A 22,869-nucleotide genomic window follows, 5' to 3' on the forward strand; every position below is an offset into this window, starting at 1 on the left:
AAATTGAGTAAGGTTAGTGTTGACAGGACTTAGGTAGAAGAAATAATGTGTAATGAGTATGGAATTTCCTTTTCTGGTGATGTAAATAGAGATGGTGGTTATATAACACTGTGAATATAAATAAATAATACGGATTCCTTTAGTCGTCCCCCCCTTTTTTTGAGACACCTTTTCTCTGTGTAGACCTGGCTGTCCTGGAACTTGTTCTGTAGAGAAGATTGACCTTGAACTCAAAGGTCTGTCTGCCTCTTGACTCCTGAGTGCTGGGATTAAAGGCATGCACCTCTACTGCCCTGATCTGTGTACTTCCAAGTGTGCATTTTTATCATGCAAGACTGATTCCAATTATTCTGAGTGGGGCCAGGGTAAATTCAGAGGGTAAAAGTGCTTGCTTTGTAAGCCTGATGTCTTGATTCTGAACCACAAACTCATATCAGAAGGGGGAACCGACTCCAGAAACTTGTCCTCTGAACTCCACATATATTCCATGGCATATATGTATGTACACACATAAACATGCAAGCACATGTGTGTGTGTGCATACACACATGCACCATTAAGAGTAGCTTTAAAAGGAGTGATGTAGTGATGTAGGTGTGTCTTCTATCTATCTGATGATTTCATTGGATAATTAATAAAGAAACTGCCTGGCCCATCTGATAGACCGGCCCTTAGGTGGGTGGAGTAGACAGAACAGGAAGAAGGAAGTTAGGTAGATGGCTCAGTCAGATGCCACGCCTCTCCTGAGTTAGACAGACTGCCATGCCTCTGCTCAGGGAGAGAGTTGTGATGAAGCCAGCCGCCAGGTCAGACGTGCTGAATCTTTCCCGGTAAGATACCATTTGTGGTATTACACAGATTATTAGATATGGGTTAGTCAAGATGTGAGAAAGAGGCTGGAATTAATGGGCCAGACAGTGTTTAAAAGAATACAATTTGTGTGTTGTTATTTCGGGTGTAAAGCTAACCATGCAGGAGCCGGGTGGGATGTAGTAAAACAGTACCTTGATTTTTTCGCTTTCTTTTCTCACTCGTTTTGCATTTTCAATAATGTAAACAGTACTTTTGTTAACTTCATTATCAGCTCTGTGTCTAAGCCAATCTTCATATCCCTATAAAGACAATAAAAATTATATTTATAACTTTGTTAATTTTAACACAGAATGCCACAGATACAATGATGAACACATTATTAGAAAATCTGAAGCATACTTTAAACATACTCCTTAGGCATATAGCTTTATTGTATTATAAGGTTCTTTAATAAGATATACGTTAAAGGCAAAACAGGTATTAGAGTGTTAACATTCTTCATTGTGAAAATCTATTATTTATTCCTGCAGTGCTCTAATGAATACCTATGTTTTCTTCAATATATGCCTGAAGAATTAAGGAACATTATAATTCTACTTTGCCAGGAAGATTTGTTTATTTTATTTTGTGTGTTGGTATTTTTTTTGTATATACCTATGCACCATGAGTGTGCAGTACCTGGGGAGGCAAGAACAGGATGTCAGATCCCCTAAAACTGGAGTTATAGATGGTTGTGTGTCACTATGAGGGTTCTGGGAATAGAACCTGAGTCCTCTGTAAGAGAAGCCAGGGTTCTTAAGTACTGAGTCGTCTCTCTAGCATATCTTTCCACTTTTAATTTGAAGATAATTGCTCTGACATTTTATTTTATGATAAACCTAATAACTTAGAAATATAATTCTTCTCATGCAGAAAGTAGGAAAATTTGAAATTTGTTTTGTCAGAGAATTTACATATCGTGGAGATAATAATTAAAATTCTCCACTGACTTAATGATTAAAGAAAATAGAAACTAGTGTTTGCTTTTAGAATTAAAAAAAATAATCAGAGCTTTAATGGTTCACTTTCTTCTGGGCTTTTCATGTGGAATAGATTTAAGCTAAGAGAGCTAAGGAAGCAGGATGCTCATTTGAACATGACCTCCTTCTTTTATATTCAATGCTTTTCCCCCCTCATTGTAATATCTGTGCCTTTTCAACTACATCTGAAAAATAATCTCTTGATAGCTTTTTCTCCCCTCTCCATTTTTTCCTCTTCATTCCTATTCTACCCTCTTTATGAAAACACAGGCTATCATTTCATAGGGTACATTCTCTGATGCTAATAAAGAAAGGAAGGATATAACTAGTAATGGGAGTAGAATGAATCAGTAAAGCCCTCTGAAAACCATAAATGCTATTGTTAGAACTAAAAATTTATGAGAGTAAGGAAAATAATAATCTAGATAGCCCAAGGGAAAGAACATTCCAAGTCTTTATTTAGCAATGAAATACATGAAAAAACAATTTTAAAATCCCTAGTAGGCAAGACAGACGATCAGATAACCCCAATAGGAAAGGTAACCTTGTTCCTTCAATCTATCAGTTACCTTAAGGTACTTTCAAAAAGCATATTGATAGATACTATCTAAAAATATGTTTGCAAATAAGCATAGTCTGTGGTCTGTTCCTATACAGTTAACCCATTCCTCACTTAAAGTTTGCTGTTTAAATTTTCAATTTCATTTGGACAGTTTTAAAAGTACTAACACATAAAATGTTCAAAATACTTCAAAGACAATCACATAATCTGTGGCAGCTTGCCAATTCTGACAAGAAAGATAGAATTCTCCCCTAACCATCACCCTCCTCAATAGTATTACTGATAATAAAGAAATTCAAGTATTTGTGTTCTTAAGTTGTAGCTATAACCAAAAACAACTAAAATTCATTGGAATGGGAAATTCCAAGACATATCAAATCAGAATAATGAACAGTAAAATCCCACTCTCCATTTCCCTACTGAGTTGAACTTTCTACTTGTTCATTATGCTTATACCACATACACATAGATATTGAGAAAGAAAAGAGTAAATAAATTAGAGAATTTACAAGAAAATTCACACCAGCTTGCATTAAAGAACAGGCATAGTTTAAGTAAGAAACTTACCTGTTTGATTGCTGTAACAGTTATAACAAAGAAAAGTGGAAGTCCACTAGTCACTGGGCTGGTTGGTGTGTCTACTGTGACCTAGGTAAAGAAATTAAATTGAAAATAAAATTAGCTATTAACTCATATGTAGCATTTACATGTTTCAAATATTTCAAACAAAATATGTTCTATTAGTGCGATGAATACTAATTTTAATTACAACAACAGTCAATTTAAGAAAATTCAGAACTGGGTTTCATCCAAGATTAGATGATCTCCTTTATTGAAATATGCATACTGGTTTATCAGCTAATGGCTGAAAAGCATTCTGCCAGCCCCTGTACTGCTACCATTCAGCTGCTAGAAATCTTGCTTTAAAAAGATAGAGAAGTGTTTGCCTTCACAGAGCTGAAAGCTTAGAAGGAAAATAAGACATTAAAACCAATGTATAGATGCTGAGATCTATAAGGATAGCTAGGAGTAAACTATCTCAAAGAAAGTTTTCAGGCACAATGAACAATATACACAGGGTCTTCTAAAAGGAAAAAAAAAATCATTCCAACATATTCCTTTCCTCTACCAAATTAACAAATCATCACTCAGATGCAGAAGCAGAGATAGGAGGATTACTTTAAATTTGAGACCAGTCTGATCTACACAGTGAATTCCAGGCCAGCCAGAACTACAGGAGACGCTGTCTCCAAACCATATTAAGCTTAAATAAGCACTTTTTACTTTAGTAGAGTGGTTTCTGATGTTGCAAGTGGAAATCCTTTCAACTGGGTCAATGGCCTCATAGAATACTCAAACTTATTGACAAAAGGAAGTGACATGAGGTTTTATGGTCCTTATCTGAAATGATGAACATGAGAGTAATGCGTACGTCCATTCTTGGTTCCCTCACTGACCACCTATGCCAGAGGACCATAGACTAGTTTTTACGGATACAAGAATATAAATACGTACAATTTCCTTAGAAAGAAATGTCTTGATTTTATTCCCATTATGAAATAAAGGTGTTGTGAAAATACAAAAGGTAAACGCTAGTTAGTTGTCTAACATTAAATCATCTTGCCCTTTTAAAATGATCACATCCTATGAACAGATGCCTGCAGGCATAGCAGAATACAGGATGGATTAATTAGGAAATTCTAGAACTTATACTCCAAGGAGGATCATTCTATGGAGGCTAATCATTTAATTAAGACATTTATACATAGTGACCATTACCATGAGAACAAACCTTAAGGTAAACAGGCTTCTTTAAGGTTGCTAATACAAAAAGGATTGATGGTCCCAGTTTTTACAAAAAATCTGATGTTGAATTTGTGATATACTTAACAAAATAGAATGAAAAGGTTCTAGGGGAAAGTAAAACTTTCTTTAAACAAATCTACCTTGCTTCTTTAGCTGAGATAATCCTGGGGCATTGTAAATGACAGGAAAGTGCCTACCACAACTCTAGTCCTGCACAGTGCTTCCTAACGTTGAATTGGGTGATGTTTATGTCATTTAAGTGAACTTAATTATCTCAGCTTTTGGCTTTCAGACAGAATTTTAGAAAATATCAGGCAAGAAAATAGTTTTGAAAGTGCTTTCTCTTGAGTTCTTTGGTATAATTTGGTCATTCTGATAGTAATTAAGTCATTAAGTATTTTAACCATGTATCGACAAAAAGGCAATGAGTATGTATCTATGCTTAGAAAACATGACTAAAGAATAAATTATGTTGCCAACCTTGTGGAAAAAAAAAAAAAAAAAAAAAAAAAAATAAAAGGAAAAGTGACAAATGTACAAGTAAACAAAAGAAAAATGAAAAAATGCCCCGCAAAATGTCATGTTGTGGTTCAGGATAATTGTCTGTATTCTGTCAATCATGTTTTAAATAAATATTGATTGGCCAGGCAGGAAGTATAGGTAGGAAAACCATATAGGAAGTAGAGGTGATGCAATGAGAACAGGAGAATTCTGGGAAGGAGGAAGCTGATTCCTCCCCGTCCTATGCAGACCACAGAGGACGCAGGATGTGATCTGTCAGCTGAAAAAGGTACCGAGACATATAGCTAAAATAGATCAGAATAATGGGTTAATATAAGTTACAAGAACTAATAAGAAGCCTGAGCTAATGGGCCAATCAGCTTATTAACTTACGGAGACCTCTGTGTGATTTTCTTTGGGGCTAAACAGCTGTGGGAACCGGGCAGAACAGAAACCCCAAAAAGCATGCCCCTTCATGTTACAGTGTTGAAGAGTGCAGGGAAAGTTGTTGACTTGTGACAGTTCATTCCACAGTAGGGGATCTTTGAAGATTTTACACAGGAAAAGGTAACACGAAAATTTATTCTCAGTGCTTTGTGAAAGAAAGACTAGAAGAGAGTAAGAGTGGAGGACAGGAGACTACTTGGGAGGCTACTGCTGTAATCCAAGTGAAAGTTGATGTCTTGGATTAGGGTAGAAGTAAGGGATGTGAAAAGAAGCACTGAAGATATTCAGGAACAAAAAATGGCAGGACTGGTAAGTAATGAGCTATAACTATTGATTGCAGATATATTGCAAGTGTTGGATTAACATGCCTAGGTGAATGTTGCTGTTATTTATTCACAAAAATAAGAAACACGGAAGTAGAACTAGATTATTGGGGGGTGGGGTCGTAGTTACAATCTGTCTTCAAATCTCACTATCATCCCCGGACCAAAAAAAATGTAGATATAAGACTTTTAGACCTTTAAAGGTGTATGCCTTTACACAATCTCTTCTCTATTCATGGGATGCTGGTTGTAGCATTCTCTGCCATGGAAACCTCTTCTAACCCTTAAAGATCAGTTCAGATATCACGTACTTTTGAAGCCCTTTCAATCTCTTGAGTTAAGTGACTATACAACTCTTCAAAACTTTAATATAAATTCCTTAAGGGTAGAAAAAAAATCAGTATTTTGTTCATCATATTTTGTTCGGGACTACTGTACAACAAACTGTAGGTGGTCAGCATACAGTTGCTTAAATTAATTAAATACACACTTTAATAAACTGAATGATTCTTGCCAACAGAATCCATGGTGTACTTTATGCTTCTACGACATCTGACCATGGATATGAGTGCCTTTCTAAAAATTTCATCATTCACTATGGCAGTTTACTCTCTTCTATATTCTGTCCCAAAACTGGTTTTAAGCAGGAGGTCTAAACTAAATTATAATACCATTAGGCAAAGCTTCAGAGTATACAAACAAAAGCATTCAACATTAACTCGCTGGCATTTTTCTGCTTCATTAAAAAAGATGAGGAGGGGGTTATCATTAAAGTAGTAAGTGAAAGAAAAACTCTAATAAACTATATACTTAAAGATGTAAGACATGATTTTAAATGATTAAAATTTAAAATACCGAATGGTAAAACGAACACTGAAAAGCAGATAGATTTACTAGACTTTCAAACTTCAAGGAAGTAAGTGAGTAAGGTAGATAGAAAGGTGTAATAAGGAAGAAAAGTAGTGTGTTCAAATAGACTAAAACTAGTGTTTAACCTGGAGCTACAGATGGTTCTGACTCATCACATGGGTACCAGGATTGAGCCTGGGTCCTCTGCAAGAGTAGCCAGTGCTCTTAATTGTTGAACTATTTCTCCAGCCTCAATAACTTTTTTGACACACCTATTCTGCTTTATCTTAAAATTATTCACTATTAAACTGCTAATGAACTTTTGGATGAGCTAAAGGCTAACTCATATCTCTAAAACAAAATAATAACAAAGTTTCCTAGAACCAATGGGGGAAAGTATAGGCATGGTGGCACATACCTATAATCCCAATATTTGGGAAGCAGAGATAGGACTGTATACTGGCTGATTTTATGTCAACTTGATGCAAACTAGAGTCATCAGAGAGGAGAGAGCCCCAATTGAGAAAATGCCTCCATAAGATCCAGCTATAAGGCATTTTCTTAATCAGTGATCAAAAGGTAAGGGCCCAGACCATTGTGGGTGGTGCCATCCCTGGACTTGTGGTTCTGAGTTCTGTAAGAAAGCAGGCTGAGCAAGACTGGACACAAGTCACTAATCAACCCTCATCCACGGCCTCTGCATCAGTTCCTGCCTCCAAGCTCCTGTCCTGCTTGAGTTCCCGTAGTGACATTCTTCAGTAATGAACAGTGATATGAAAGTTTAAGATGAATAAACCATTTCCTCTCCTACCACAAAAATCCTGGTGTTAAAAAAGTAAAACTGTTAGTTTAAACTATTTAAAATTTTGATATATAAAAGATCACTAAAATGTTATACAATATACATTTAAGATAAAGATACAAAATCCATGAAAATTTAAATCTCATTTCTAAGACAACCTATACCATCACACAATTCTTGAAGTGCAATTATATTTCTACTTAAAAATAATAATCAAGTATTTTTAAGTCACAGGACAACTTAAGATTACAAATTGTTTGAAACAACCAAATTTATCCATGTTGTTTTCATGGAGTTCTTACCTGTACAAGAAAAATGATGAGAAAATAAAAATTTGCAATTCTTCTAAACTGTTCAAACAAATTCTTTGGGAGGAAATTCCAAAGTGTATACTATAAAATAAGTTGAACAAAAAGTATTATTAGAAAAGAAACTTGAAAAATCTTATTATAATATAAAGTAGTATTTAGTATATCTAACAATTGAAAACACACACCCTTAGTTACACCAGAATATATTTAGAGGTATAGAATACTTTTTTTTCCAGAAATGAAGTTTCACTGAAACTTTCATTGGCCAACTAATTTTTCCAACCCAACATAAAACGGATTCTTTGCTATTTGCTGTCATATCATATTATATGTATTCATTTGTCTTCTCTCCCTCTCTCTTGAGATTCTCTGGACTTTGAGAGCGCCTAAGCCTTGTTTAAAGGAGATGTTAGGGGCCAACAAGATGGCTCAGGCAGTAAAAGGGACTTGCCATGTAAGCCTGACAACTGGAATATGATGCCTGGGACCCACATAAAGTTTTGGAAGGAGAGACATCCTGCCACAAAATTATCATCTGACCTCCACACGCACACCATAGCCCATTCACCCCCCCCACCACAAAATAAATACATAAAATTGTTTAAAATAAATTGAACCTGGGTCCTCTGCAAGAGTAGCCAGTGCTCTTAACTGCTAAATTATATCTCCAGCCTCAATAATTTTTTTTCTTGACACACCTATTCTGTATTACCTTAAAATTATTCACTATTGAACTGCTGATGAAATTTTGGATGAGCTAAAGACTAACTCATATCTCTAAAACAAATTAATAACAAAGTTTCCTAGAATCAATGGGGAAAAGCCTAAGCACTGTGGCACACACCTATAATCCCAATATTTGGGAAGCTGAGGTAGCAAGTATTCATTACTATAAAAAACATTAAATACTAGCTTTTCTGAAAACACTATAAAACATTTGTTTACCATCAGAGTTTCAGTAATTTTATCTTCTCTCATGTTGTAAAACCTTTTTGCAAATGTTTTAATCTCCAAACCTGACAGGGTAAAACTTTTGTTAACTGAGTTGCAACTCATTTAATTAAACTTAATTTAAATGAGCCATTTACAAAATATTATGAGGTAAAACCCCAACCAATGGGAAAAACACAGTCACCACTTGTATTAAAATAAAAGCCAAGTGAATTTGATGTCCTGGTTTGCCTGCTCTTCCATTTTTTTATGAGTAGCTCATTTTTTTCTGATCAAAAGTAAAGTTTTACTTTGTCAAGATACTAATTGGAGTAATGGTTTCTTCTTTAAAGCTCTGAACTTATTTTTAACAATTACTATAAGTTGTAAATGTGTCTGTGTTTTCAATAATGTTTTTCTCTAAATAGGCAATGATTTCTATAGAAGTTAAGTTTTTCAGTTGTCTTCCCTAATATTCATTCTAAAAATTCCTGGGAGAGAGAAAAGTTAGAGTGAGTGAATGAGTATATTAGTTCTTTTGGCTAGGACTAATCACTGGATTTAGATCATTGTCAGATAAAATTTTGTCTCTACTAGTACCGCCTACCTTCATGACAGCTGAGAATGTGTTCATAAATGAAAAGGTACATACACAATCTGAGTGCATGCACAACATGTAATTTATTAATGCCTTAAGCTTAACGACTGGGTCATTTAAAAATCAACAGATGTAGTACATACCATAATATAGAAGATTTGAAGCCAGAATTAAAAAAAAAAAACCTTTGACTTTGAAGGTAAAAGGCAAAATTTATACTTGGAAAGTCTCTATTCTGATCAATTGCATATCATGATATCCATTGATAAAGGACTGGAAAGCTAAAGTCTCAGAATATGACAGAGTATATGGAAATTTACTGCTAATAGTTTAAGTTTTTAAATTTTATTTTAAACAATTTTATGTATTTATTTTGTGGTGGGGGGGGGTGAATGGGCTATGGTGTGCGTGTGGAGATCAGATGATAATTTTGTGGCAGGATGTCTCTCCTTCCAAAACTTTATGTGGGTCCCAGGCATCATATTCCAGTTGTCAGGCTTACATGGCAAGTCCCTTTTACTGCCTGAGCCATCTTGTTGGCCCCTAACATCTCCTTTAAACAAGGCTTAGGGGCTCTCAAAGTCCAGAGAATCTCAAGAGAAAGAAGACAAATGGAGGTAAGCAGTTACAGTAGAACTGGGCTGGCCAGACAGTGTTGGCACATGCCTTTGATCCCAGCATTAGGGAGGCAGAGGCAGTCGGATCTCTGTGAGTTTGAGGACATCCTCGTCTACAGAGTGAGTTCCAGGACAGGCACCAAAGCTACACAGAGAAACCCTGTCTCGGAAAAAAAAAAAAAAATATGTCAACTTGACCCAAGCTTGAGTCACCTGACAAGAGGGAACTGCAAGTGAGAAAGTGCCTCCATAAGAATGACCTTTAAGCAAGCCTATGGGTAGTGTCCTCCCAGGGGAGCTGGTACTAGGGTGTATAAGAAAGCAAACTGAGCATGCCAGGAAGAACAAGCCAGTAAGCAGCAATCCTTCAAGGTCTTCAATTCGTACCTCCAGGTTCATGCTTTGAGTTTCTGTCCTGACTTCCCTTCATGATAATAAACTATAAGGTGAAGTAAATCCTACTCTACTCCCCACCCCAGCAAAGTTGCGACAGTCATGGTGTCTTATCACAGTAATAGAACTAAGATAACAATCAACAGTCAACAGGGAGAATAAATCTGAGGTCAAAAGAGTACCTTAGAGAGGACCAGGGAAGTGGTACATGGCTTAGTGGTCAAGAATACCTGTTCTTACATAAGAACAGGGTTCATTTCCCAGCACCCACATAATGGCTCATAAGTATCTTATATTCCCTCTGATCATCAGAAAGCACCAAGCATGCATGTAGTACACACACACACACACACACACACACACAAAATCACATGCATGTACACAGGCAAAACATTCATAAAATAAATCTTTTTTAGTAAATGAAGAAATGCCAGGGCCACCTTTAAGCCTAGCACTGACAGACAGATGCAGCCGGATCACTTTGGGTTTCAGGTCTGTCTGCGCTACAGAATGCCACAAACCAATCAACCAACCATAAAATTAAGTGCTATCTCTGAAACATTTTACCTTAGCTAATGGGAGCTCACCAACTCCAGCTGGACAAGTAAGGAACAAGCACAGGACCAAACTAGATCCTCTGAATGTGGGTGTCAGTTGCATGGCTGAGGCAGACTGAGGGGCCACTGGTCGTGGCACCAGGATTTGTCCCTACTGCATGTACTGGCCTTTTGGGAACCCATTCCCTTTGGATGGATACCTTGCTCGGCCTAGATATAGTAAAGAGAGTCTCGGACTTTCCCCAAAGCAATGTGTCTTACCATCTTTGAGGAGTGGATGGGGGTGGGGTGAGGTGGGGGGGAAGGTAGAGGGGATGGAAGGTGGGAAAGGGAGAACTGGGATTGGTACGTAATAGGAAAAGAATAGTTTGCTTTCTTTTTTTAAAAAAAATAATAAAATGTGAAAAAATTAAGTGCTGTCTGAAATGTCTATTATTTGAGAGAAAGAATTCACATTTTTCATGATATTCTCAAATTTGCTTTGATAAAAAAGATAAGCATTTAAAACCACTGATAGAGTTGCTTTGAAACCATTATAATCCAAAATTGGCATTTAACTGCCATTTTAATTTCAAGTAAATAAATAAATAAATAAATGAAAGCTGAACTCTAATAAACTGCTAATAGCTGAACTAGGACACTAACCTTCTGTTCTCAAACTAAACACTAAAAAAAAATTAAACAGATAAGCATTAAGGCCACTTAAATGTCCTTATTGGGGTAATATTAACAGATCAAGGGGAACCATTTTTTGATCTAGTCCTGTTAGGCTACTGCTGTTGTTTTGCAATACTAAGGATTCAGATCAGTGCTTTACATAGCTATTACTTATAAAATTAGTGTCCTCTCGTCATGGTGGCTGGCAAGAAACACATGATATTTGTTTCAGGCAGGGTCTCATTCTACATACAGCCCAGGCTAACCTCAAAGTCAGGGCAATCCTCTGCTTTGGCCTATCAAGTCCTAGGACTACACTTGTCAAGCCACTACTGAGACTTTTAAATCAAGAAATCATGAGTAAAATTTGTACACTGGCCATTTAAATCACTGATTTAATTAATTAAAAGGCAAATCAGGATACAATTATTTATTCTACACATTGAAACAAATACTTTAGCACAGATTAAGAGAATTCTTTTTAAAGAGCTTTCTATTTAGAATAAAAGTGGAACTGTAGATATATACATGAAGTTATTAAAATTTAATTGTTTATCTTAAAACTAGACTGTCAGACTTGGTCTGCGGTTACAAACCAAAAACAATGCCAATCACAGGAAGAAAATGCAAATACCAGTTATTTTAAATACAGTGATGAAAATGGATTTTCTATCCTAAGTTCTTGCCTAGAAGATTGAGTGAATGAATCTTTATGCTAATTTTAGAAATAATTTACTTATATTTTATGTATATAGGTATTTTTTTTGCCTGTATATATGTCTATGTACTGTGTGTGTGTGTGTGTGTGTGTGTGTGTGTGTGTGGTGCCTATAGAGGCCAGAAGAGACATTTGAGACCCTTGGGACTGGAGTTACAGAAAGTTGGGAGCCTCCATGTTGATGTTAGGAAGAGGTAGTGCTCTTAACTGTTGAGTTGTCTCTCCAATCCCCAACTAGAATATTTTAGCATGGAAGGATAAAGTTAAAAGTCAGCCCAAATATTTAAGAACATGTTCAACTGCTTCTACACAGAAATACCAGCACTGCAAATTTTGTTTTGTTTTGGCTGTCCTGAAACTCATTCTGTAGGCTAGGCAGGCCTCGAACTCACAGAGATCTCCCTGTCTCTGCATCCTGAGTGCTGGAATTAAAGGCATTCACCACCACAAGTGGGCTAAAATACCTCACAGGTATACCCAGGAACTTAGGTTTTAGCTTGTTTTTAATTTTTTTACATTTATTTAGGTATTATTTTATGTATATGGGTGTTTTGTCTGCATGTTTGTATACGAGAAGAGGGCATTCTAACCCATGGGGACTACAGTCAAAGGGAACTACAATGTGAGACAGTTGTGAGCTGCTATTTGGGTGGTGGGGGAATTGAACTCAGAACCTCTTAAAGAAGAGCCAGTGTTCTTAACTGTTGAGCCATCTCCTTAACCTGCAAGTAGTTTCTATAGAGTATTTTTCACTATTGTGTAGTTGTTACATACACATGGCTTCTAAAACTAATAACTATATGATAAAGTTGTGTTACTGCCTCAAGTATCTACTATCTAAAAGAATTTAAAAACAAATTTTTCCATCAAATAAATCTCCAAATGTTGAAATAAAAATGAACTAATAGACTAAAGGCTTTGAGCTTTACTTGATTGGGTCTGGAGTATGAGGTATGTATAGCTCAGTGACAAAGTGATTATCCAACATGCATGTAGTTTTATGCTTGATTCCAAGCACCAGAGATGAGGGTGGGGGGAGCTGATTTTACATAAATTTCACCAAGGTTTTTACTTAGCACTAAGAATGCTGAGGATAAAGCTCCAAGTAATGTGTTCTAATGTTTCTGTATTGGAACAGCAAAGTGGAACCAAGTTAGATGGGGCAGCACATGTCTGTATTCTTAACACTCAGGAAGGTGAGGTAGGAGGATTGCCAGGAGTTCAAGGACAGCCTGGACTACATACAAAAGCCAATTTTGGCTAAATAACAAAACCTTGTCAAAAGCAAACAAACAACAAAAAGGAACAGGGACACAGGTAAAAATGAAATAGTAACTATTTAAAAATTAACCGATAAAGTTATCAGCAAGCTGAACTACACAAAGTACATAACCTTCTCTAACTACTACATACACATGGATGCAATAGAATTAAAAAAGCAAGACTAATTTTATAGTAAGTTCTATATTAGTAACTGTTCACTTTGCTACATTACTATACTCAAGTTATTATTAATTTTCCTTTATGTTAGCATTAAATGGAATTTTGAGCTTTGCAATCTACCTTCACTTTTACTAACAATGCCACACAAAACTTTTATTTATCACACTGTTCTACCCACTGTAAATTCTGAACCTCTCAAAAGCAATAAAGTTGCTGACGAAAATTGAATCAGAAATTAGTAAAACTTAAAGGTTATTTTTAGTGTGTCAGACACAACTGAAAGAAAGAAGTTCTCTCAGTTTTAATAAATTGTACTATTGATGACTCTGGTTTATTTGTTTTATGTGTATGCAAGAGAACACAAATGTGTGCCACAGTGTGTGTGCATGTGAAGGTCAGGGGACAACTGATGGGAGTCAGTGTAGGTCCCAAGGACTGAATCCCAGGTCATCAGGTTTGGTAGTGCCTTATGGGTACACTGAGCCATTTTACAGGTCTCAATTCAATTTTTTTCTTCTTATTTTCTCAATTCAGTTTTTTAAATAAGGGAAAAACGATAGTGTAAATTTAGACCTAAAACTCTGATTTGAGTCAAGTTTAACTTTCTAAATCAACTATGCATAACTCACTGATCATTTCACTGATGGCACTCTAAAGCTCAGAAACTGGAAAAACAAACAAACCAAACACCAACCAAAGAATCAAAACCAAAGTAAAAAAAAGCCCTAAAGAACAACAGCAGTGCAATTAATGCTCTTTTTGTTAAGGAAGGGAATTTCCAATTTTTCATCAGCTACAAAATTCTGGTGATAACCAAAACTCTGCACAGAATACTTTAAATTAGTAACACCTCAAGGGACATTTCTTTTCTAAGGAAATATTTGTGTTCCCAGAAGAAAAATAGACACTAATTTTATAAGTAAATAAAATTTAAAGGTCAAAGTGTTTTCTTCAGTGCTCCCTGTATTAACAACATTTATTTCCCGATACATTGGCTCTACAGGAGGTTATTCGTAATGAAAAAAAGCACCAAAAACAAGAGTTATTTTTATGACAAAGTAGAGAAAGGAAAGTAACACTTGCTACAAAGTTGGAAGACAGCTAGCATAGTCTATAAACTGTGTATTTATTCAATTCAAAGAGTATGGTACAAATATATGGAACCAAAAGGTAATGTGAGGAAGATAAATTACAATTATAAAATTGTTAAGTTTCTCCAGAGTAGATCCAAAGGCCCTCTACTAAAAAGGACTCTCTCCATACATTCAAATCACAAGAATCCAAAAACATCAACAGTAATGTACTGGAATAATCCCATGAACACAATAAGACATAACATTTACTAGGTGTTAACAATTCCAAACATAGTGGTAAATGTTTTCTGTGTATCATTTCTTTTCATCCTCACTACAATCTCATAAAACGAACAATTCAATAGACCTATTTTATGGATAAGAGAATTAAGGTCCAAGTTAAACTATTTTAACTTCCTATCCAAGTCTAAGTGGGAAATATTTTGAGAGAATTATTTTCTCTGTGCCTTATTTTTTCCTACCCTAAATTGGAGATTAAAAATCTATACTTTAGTCACTTGTATTGATACACTCCTTTAATCCCAGCACTTGGGAAGCAGAGGCAGGCAGATCTCAGTGAGTGTGAGGCCAGTCTAGGCCTATAGGCATACATAATGAGTTCCAGGATAGCAAGGGCTACACAGTGAGATCCTGTCACAGACACAAGTAACCCCTGACTGAGAATAAAATTTCTGGGACAGGACTTTAAGACTAAAAGAAAATCAACATTTTATCTGATATATCACAGTATTCTACATGGCTACATACATATCTGTTCAGTGGGCTACTCAGTTTTCACATTTATATTTTACATATTAATCTTTTCTTTTTCTGTAGAGATCAGGTCTCATACAATACAATCCTGGCTGTCCTGGAACTCACAGACATCTGTCTGCTTCTGACTATATTTTACATCTTAATCTTTTAACAAAAACAATTTTCATTATGTCATTACCTAAAGGAGAAACCAAAGGAATATTTGAATACCAAAAAGTGGTGTATTATTAAAGGAAGGATATGATTTGGGGTTACAGGTCCTAACTGACTTCAAGTGTACACTGAACTAAATTTCACTAATGTTTTAGCTCTCCCTTTCCAAGCTTCATTTGGAAGCAAGAACATTATCAAAATATGTTCTGTGCTACAAGAGATGATAGTAAACCAGTCGTTTACTACCTAACATCTTGCCTGGTCTGCCAGCAATAAAGACCAGTAAATTAATATTAGCAGAGCAATAACTACTGAGTACTAAAAGCTTTAAGAAGTGTTTTTACATATAAAGTATTAGCCATTTCATAAATTGTATTTTAATTTGACAAAGATGATATAGCTAGTGAATATTTTATCAAGATTTAAATACATATCAAACATGTAGGCCACTGCTCTTAGCTTATAGCACACTGAAATAAGACCATTAGCCCAAAAGTGATGGCTATTGTTATTAAATTTTATAGGTGATAGGTCAAGCAGTATACAGGCCTTTTTTAGGAGCTAGAAATACAAGTCAGAAGTTAGGAAAGAGAAGATATGCAAATGAAAGTCACTAAGCACCATCCAAAAGAATGGAAATCATGTACAGACTAATCCTTTCAAAGGAATTCAGAAAGCTTTACATAAATAAATTACTAAGCCCCACAAATCTGCACAATGTTGGTTGGCAAATGTTTGACCACTGAAAGATACCCCTTCTAAGCACAATAATAATTACTTGTAGCACATTTTAAGGCCTAACGTAATACGCACAATCAACAGGAACTGTGAATCATAAAGGAGGGCAAGTGAAAGTTATAACCAGAAAAAATGATAGGCTTCTTAAAAACTAAACTATTTTTTGGAGGAATAATTACTACAGTTATTATTATGATTTGTAGAAGTATATGACTATGTGTATACACAAATGTAAAAGAAGCAGCTTCATTAGAAGCATAAATAAAAATATGCAACTTTATATGAGCATCTGGAGAGTTTAAAAAAGAAACACAACTTACCTTAGAGGAGACTATTCTATTATCACAAAATCTTTGTGCACTGTAAGCTTCTGTTCCTGAAATGGGATGATTGCCAACAAATACTGTGCGTGTACCAACTCGTTTCTCTTCTCCAGCGCACTAACCAAGAGAAAGAAGGAGAAAGTCAGCTTTTCACCATATTTCTCTATGTTTTCACCATGCTTAGAACTCTGGAGAATCAGAGTAGCAGGGAAAGGTGAAAACCTTGTCAAGAAATTAAAATCCACAAATCTCTTATAATGTGGGATTTCCCTCTGTATGCTGTGAATATTATTGGTTAATAAAGGAACTGCTTTGGGCCTATAGCAGAGCTATAGAGGAACAGAGCTAGGCAGGAAAACCTAAACTAAATGCTGGGAGAAAGGAGGCAGAGTCAGGGAGAAGCCATGTTGCTGCTGCCAGAGACAGACATGCTAAAACTTTAGCTGGTCCACAGCCACGTGGTGATACACAGATGAATAGAAATGGGATAAATTAATATGTAAGACATAGCCAATAAGAAGCTAGAGATAATGGGCCAAGCAGTGATTTAATTAATACAGTTTCTGGCGCCAATGTGGCCAACCAAATCCACTTAAAAACCTGGGCTTTGCTTGCTGGCAGCATGCTGTGGCTCCCTTAAGAGAGTTTTTTTCTGATTGCCCCCGAAAAAGGTTTAAAGATATCTTGAACCCATTTGAATAGTTAAGTAATTGCAATTCTTTAGTTCTCCTAAAATACATGGTAAATTTAATCAATCTACTGTCAATTTATGCTAGTGAAATTTGGGAAGGCATACTAAAGAAATACTATATTTTTAGTGCCAGCCATATTATTTCACCTACAGTACAAATAAAGCTCAACTATTATGTTTATAACAACATGCTAACTTAGAAAAAAATAGAATGGGAATATTTATTTATTATACAACTTCTGAGGACCTTCTTGTCAACAAACATATCAGAGAAGAGAAACTACAATGCAAATTATTTCTAAACATGTCAGAAATCCTATTAATAGAAAGATCACCTTTCTACAAAAAAAAACCCCGTATGATTCTTTTCCTTTATAAGAAAACTTCCTTGTGACCTCCCAGATTCTATTATCCTAAAGTCTCACTTAAAACAATATATTTCTAGTGCTTTTTAAAATATCTTTTAAGAATAGACTCACTGTATTGAAAAGACTCAGAGTAATGTTCTAGTATATGTAAAACTTTCTGGGACTTCACAGTTCTCTATTTTAAAAAAATTAAAATGTTTATTTTATATGTATGGATGTTTTATCTGAATGTATGTCTGTTGCACTGTGCCCAAGGAGGCCACAATAGGATACTTGATCCTTTGTAAATGGAATTATGGATGGTTGTGAACTGCCATTTGGATGCTGGGAACCAAACTTGGGTCTTCTGGAAGAACAGCAGTGCTCTCTACCAATTTATCATCTCTTCAATCTTCTATTGTTTGAAATAGAATACATTTTCTTATATATACAAAATAGTCTTTGATAGTATTCTACTAGAAACAGTTTCTAACTATACTGGTAAAAAATTATTATCTTAGATCCTTATTCTTATTTTTAATAATTTCTCAATTACAATATTTTAAAATACTAACAACAAAGTGTTTGTTGAGTTATTCAAATGTCAAAGATATCAATCTTAAATAATGTTAAAAGACTACTTAGAAATTTTGAAGTTTTCCAAATATTTACTGTATTTGTATATATTACTGTCTGCATTTGTGTCTTCTGAAGATATTATTTGTAAAATTTACCTTAATAAGTAATAATCACCCTGAGTAAAAAGCATCTCTGTTTTGCTACTTTTAACTCAAGCTTATGAAACAAATAAAGCACTGCCTTCAAATTTGTACAGTGTCAACCAAAAATAATTGGAAAACACTAACAGAGACACTCAGGTGTGGTGTTGATCTCAGTAGTAGAGTGCTTGCCTATTTCATATAAGTTCCTGGGTTTATACGACCATAAAAATAAACACATTTTTAAAAAGCAAGTAGAGGTTAACTGTGGGGAGCAGAGGAAGTGCCGATTGAATGTGTGTTATTTACATGAACATGCATGTCAAGTACCCCAATGCCTCAGACCAATGAGACTGGCAAAGCTTTCCCTGATTCAGGCTCAGGGAAATTACAAAGGCTTCCCCAGTTCATGTGTGGATACTGATAGTATGTGCAGAAAATGTCTACTGTAGCTTCCTCTTCCCGGATGTTTGTAGCCTGAGACTGCTTCCCTATGCTGACCTGCTCTCTACTAGATAAGCTAAACCAGCTTCCTCATTCAGCTGTACACAACAAACCCACCTCCTCAATTCAGATTTATAAATAAATATGATGGGTTTCCTGGTGGCGGCTGTTGGTGTGTCTCCACCAGATTCCACAGTCTACCCAATCCCAGAATTTTTTTGTATGTGTGTCTGTTGTTTCTAAATTTCCTGCCCTGTTGCCCCAGATTGTGCACATGGTACACTGATATACATGCAGACAGTACACCCATACAAAGGAAATAAAAAATTAAAGCAGAAAGAGGGATGAGGACTAGGAAAAGGAAGGATAGAGGGTCAGTAGAGCAGTATGCTTCTTGCACTGCCAATATGGCTTCTCCCCTCTACAGTGGCTACTAATTAGATTAAGATGAAAATGAACTAGTACTTTCCCAATTTTAAATTGTCTTCAACTTCATTGGTCCTCCGAAGTAAAACATATAATTTTTACGCACATCTTTTTAGGAATCCTCTACAACTGAATGATACTAACAATTTTACTAAGAGGTTTACACACACATCTCTCGGATCTCTGTGAAATAATGCTTAAGTGATATCTGTATCCAAAAATTCAAGAAAATGGATTGAAATTATGTGCCAAGTAGGTATATATTAATGTCTAGCTCCTAGAAGTGGTTGTTAGATGGCAATAAGAAGCTGTATAATATCCACTTTTCAAATTTATCAAAATAGGTCTTTTACTCTAGGAAAGGTTTGGATTTGAAACTTTCTGAGGACTGGAGATGGGGTGATATGAAGCAGGTGTCTTTTCTGTGCCTGTTTTACCCTAATTTTAATGAAACTGTAATCTCTCTTTGCATTTCCTGCAACTGTGCAATGTAGTTTAGCTCACATAAAATGACAACTCTGAATTTGTATACATTTACTGTACCTTTCCACTTGTTGCCATGTAGTGTTAAAACTTTAGTGTTGCTTACCATGATTTTGAATAAAATAGATACTTTTGCCAGAACAAAGAAATTCAAAAAGGAAGCACTAAAAAACAATCAACGTTGGAAGGCAGACAATGTAGCCTTGGTCTAGAAGTATGTAATTCCTGTCACCAATACAGTCTTGACTTTCATAAGGAGTTCATTCTGTGTTGGACTAAGTCCCATCCAAATGTCTTTAGAAATATTATTGTTTAAACCTGAAATAGACTAGCACCAACTCTATCTTAATGACACATCATTAATACATATTTACATATTTGATAATTACATATTTGTTTTTATTGGTCAGCCTTGTCTCTGAGTTCCTATAAGTAAAAATGAACAAAATTACTAATTAAAACTTGAAAAGAGCTGGAGAGATGGTTCAGCAGTTAAAAGCAGAGGCTGCTCTTCCAGAGCGTCTAAGGCTCGATTTCAGTACACATGGGGCAGCTTCCAGGAAATCTGATGTCTTCTTTTGACTTCCTCAGGCACCAGGCATGTACTTGATGCAGATATACATACAGGCAAGCAAGACACCCATAAATATAGAATATATATATATATATATATATATATATATATATATATATATATATATATATAGCTAAAAAATTTGAAGACACGGAAATGATTTTAAACTATTCACACTCCAACCCAAAGCTATTTTCTTCTTTAAAGCATTAGTACTTTTTTTAACTGCACAGTAAATCTGAAAATGGACAAATTACCTCAAAGTTGAAAAAAATTTGCTCAAAAGTCAAAACACCTATTTAAAAGCCTCCCAAAGTCAGATTACTATCCCAAGATTTGAGGGGAGCAGTACAGGGAAAAGAACAGTAGGCTGCCAGGGAATGACTGCAGTGTATTAAGCTTCTTGGTTGAAATTATTATAATGTATTCAGTGGTCAATTGATTAAGGTTTCCATGCTTGCTCCACTGCAACAAACCAAGGTGAATAATCCTGACATTAACTTACAGTCACAATGTAAAAATGAATCTTAAGAATGTGCATTTCATATTTTGCTTTTATTGCAACTTCTAAAGTGATCAAGCTGTTTTCCTCCTTTACCAGAGGAAGCAAAGCAAACTTTTAGATAGAACATTTTGTTTGGCTTTGACTTTAGAGCTTAATTATGTGGTCTTGTTTATTGAAATTTGTAAATATCTTATCAAAAACACAAGCACATGAAATTGTTATGTGGATACAAACTTGGGTATTACCAAGTGGCAGCATATTTAACTGTAAAAACACTGCTATATGGAATATATTTTAGCTCTACACAAACATCAAAATCTGCAAGCATAATACCTAAAACAATAAATAAATAAAAGAACAGGAGGGTATATATAAGAACAACACCTTGTTGGAAGTTCTAATATAAATGTGTTCTACTGAACAGTTAAAGTTCACCATGAACAACCATTCCTAAGCATTCCCACACCATGAACACCATGCTCTCAACCCAACCCAGAACTACAGAAGTGTAAATGAAATTCAGCTTTCCTAAAAGATACTTAAGGGAGTATATGGATCAAAATGCTGTAAGCATTTGTGATTCACAATTTTAACAGGAATTTTAAAAATGATTCAGAGGTTGCTTTATTTAAAAAATGTAGCCTGCATCTCCCAAACTTCCTAATGGTACACAGCAACCTACCTTTATAGTATCTTTCGTATCTTGTCTATAGCCTGACAAAACTCATACATAAACAAGTCTTTACAAAGTGACAAAATATCTTATGTTCTTGCTACCGTATCTGTACACCACTTTTCATTCCAAACACTTAACAAACCTTAAAACTCTAAATAGGAAGGTAGTTAAGTTCTAAAATTAGACAAAGAGAAGCTGGCAACCCAACTAAGCATTGATGAATACCCTCAGAAAATGGATAAATACGCATACAAAGAGAAAGCAAGAAGAAGGCTTCTGGACTAAACAACCCTGGGTAACTAGAAAACAGAATAAAATACAGATTACAAACCTCGGAGGCAGAAGTAAAAGATGGGGCCATCTGCATACTGACTGGAAATTTTCTAACAGAAAAGCAGCCAAATCACAGAGAAAAGGCTGCAAGTCATTAAGAAGTTGCACCAATCTTTGTGATCCTTGCAAAGTTTCCTGGAACTTAGGATGAAAGCCAACTTCGGTTTGAGGAATTTATGTACTTCTGTGGGAGGTGCCAAAGGAAGCATTAGAGGACCTGAAAGAGTTAGCTGGAAGCAGCACTGTGGTGGCCAGCCCTCTGTTATTTTACCATTTCACAGCTACCTGCTACATTTCTCTAAAGATCCTAATTTGCCTTGGCAGTATCACTTCAAGCATCTTTTTTTTTTTTTCAAATATCAATATCCTGGCACGGCACTATATTCTTTTCTCATCTTCTTTCCCTAATCCCTAGCTACAATAAACAAACCATGGTGACAATACCTTTCTTAGGAAAGTTCACTAAACTTAAATTAACACATGTGCACATGCATGCACACACACGCGCACATACACACATTTGATTTTTTTGAAACTGGATCTCTATGTAGCACTGGCTGATATAGAACCAGGGTGGCCTAAAACTCACAAAGAGATACACCTGCTTTGGCCTACTACCCAGCTTAACTAAAATTTTAGTTTTAGATCTGTGAATAGTTTGAGGAACAGTCTAGGTATTTGTTGGGAATCACTGGGGTTTTCCTCAAGGAAATGGCTGTATTTCTAAATTCTGAAGCTTCAAAAATTTGTACAAAACACATGTAAGGTCTAAGAAAATGGTTTCTGTGGAAAGTTTATTTGGAGCTGGTAAATTCTCATTATTTAAAGATCTCAATATATCTCAACAGCAAACGGCAATATCTAGCAAAACAAACAATAAAATTATTACGTAGAAGAGATAAATTCTCATTCAAGAACTACTGTTTAGCTCAGAAAAGGAAAAAAAATATTAAAAGGAAAAAAAGTTATGTTTAGGGCACAGACAGAGAGGAAAAAGATATACAATGGTGTGGATCATTTCATATTTCAGTAGCATCGTTATTATTTCAAAAGTGGTATGAAATTTCCTAGAAAGGTCCACTCGTTTACATATATACTGGAGTATTTTCAATAAGCCCAATGGATATATTTTTTAACTCTAGCTGATAAATAAACAGAAAGCAAACCAGCTAGGAAAAAAGTCCAATTTGTAAATGTAATTAATAAAATAACACATTTCAGCTATTATCAGCTTATTTTTTTTTTTAACATTCCCCCAAAG

At 35.3% G+C, this 22,869-nt stretch overlaps 1 protein-coding gene across 4 annotated transcripts in view; it reads right to left on the reverse strand.

Annotated features, from left to right (window-relative positions):
• Nucleotides 1-22,869, reverse strand: part of Atp11c (ATPase phospholipid transporting 11C) — a 202,921-nt gene that overhangs the window by 95,641 nt on the left and 84,411 nt on the right. For all 4 annotated transcript variants that reach the window (XM_038316043.1, XM_038316044.1, XM_038316042.1 and 1 more), the window contains exons 2-5: nucleotides 16,408-16,527; nucleotides 7,425-7,514; nucleotides 2,962-3,042; nucleotides 1,005-1,112 (exon numbers count right to left, since the gene is read on the reverse strand). In XM_038316043.1, coding sequence (XP_038171971.1) covers nucleotides 1,005-1,112; nucleotides 2,962-3,042; nucleotides 7,425-7,514; nucleotides 16,408-16,527 — 399 coding nt within the window. The remainder of the gene's footprint in view (nucleotides 1-1,004; nucleotides 1,113-2,961; nucleotides 3,043-7,424; nucleotides 7,515-16,407; nucleotides 16,528-22,869) is intronic.

The sequence above is a fragment of the Arvicola amphibius genome, chromosome X (assembly GCF_903992535.2).
Source record: "Arvicola amphibius chromosome X, mArvAmp1.2, whole genome shotgun sequence".
Taxonomy (NCBI): Eukaryota; Metazoa; Chordata; class Mammalia; order Rodentia; family Cricetidae; genus Arvicola; species Arvicola amphibius.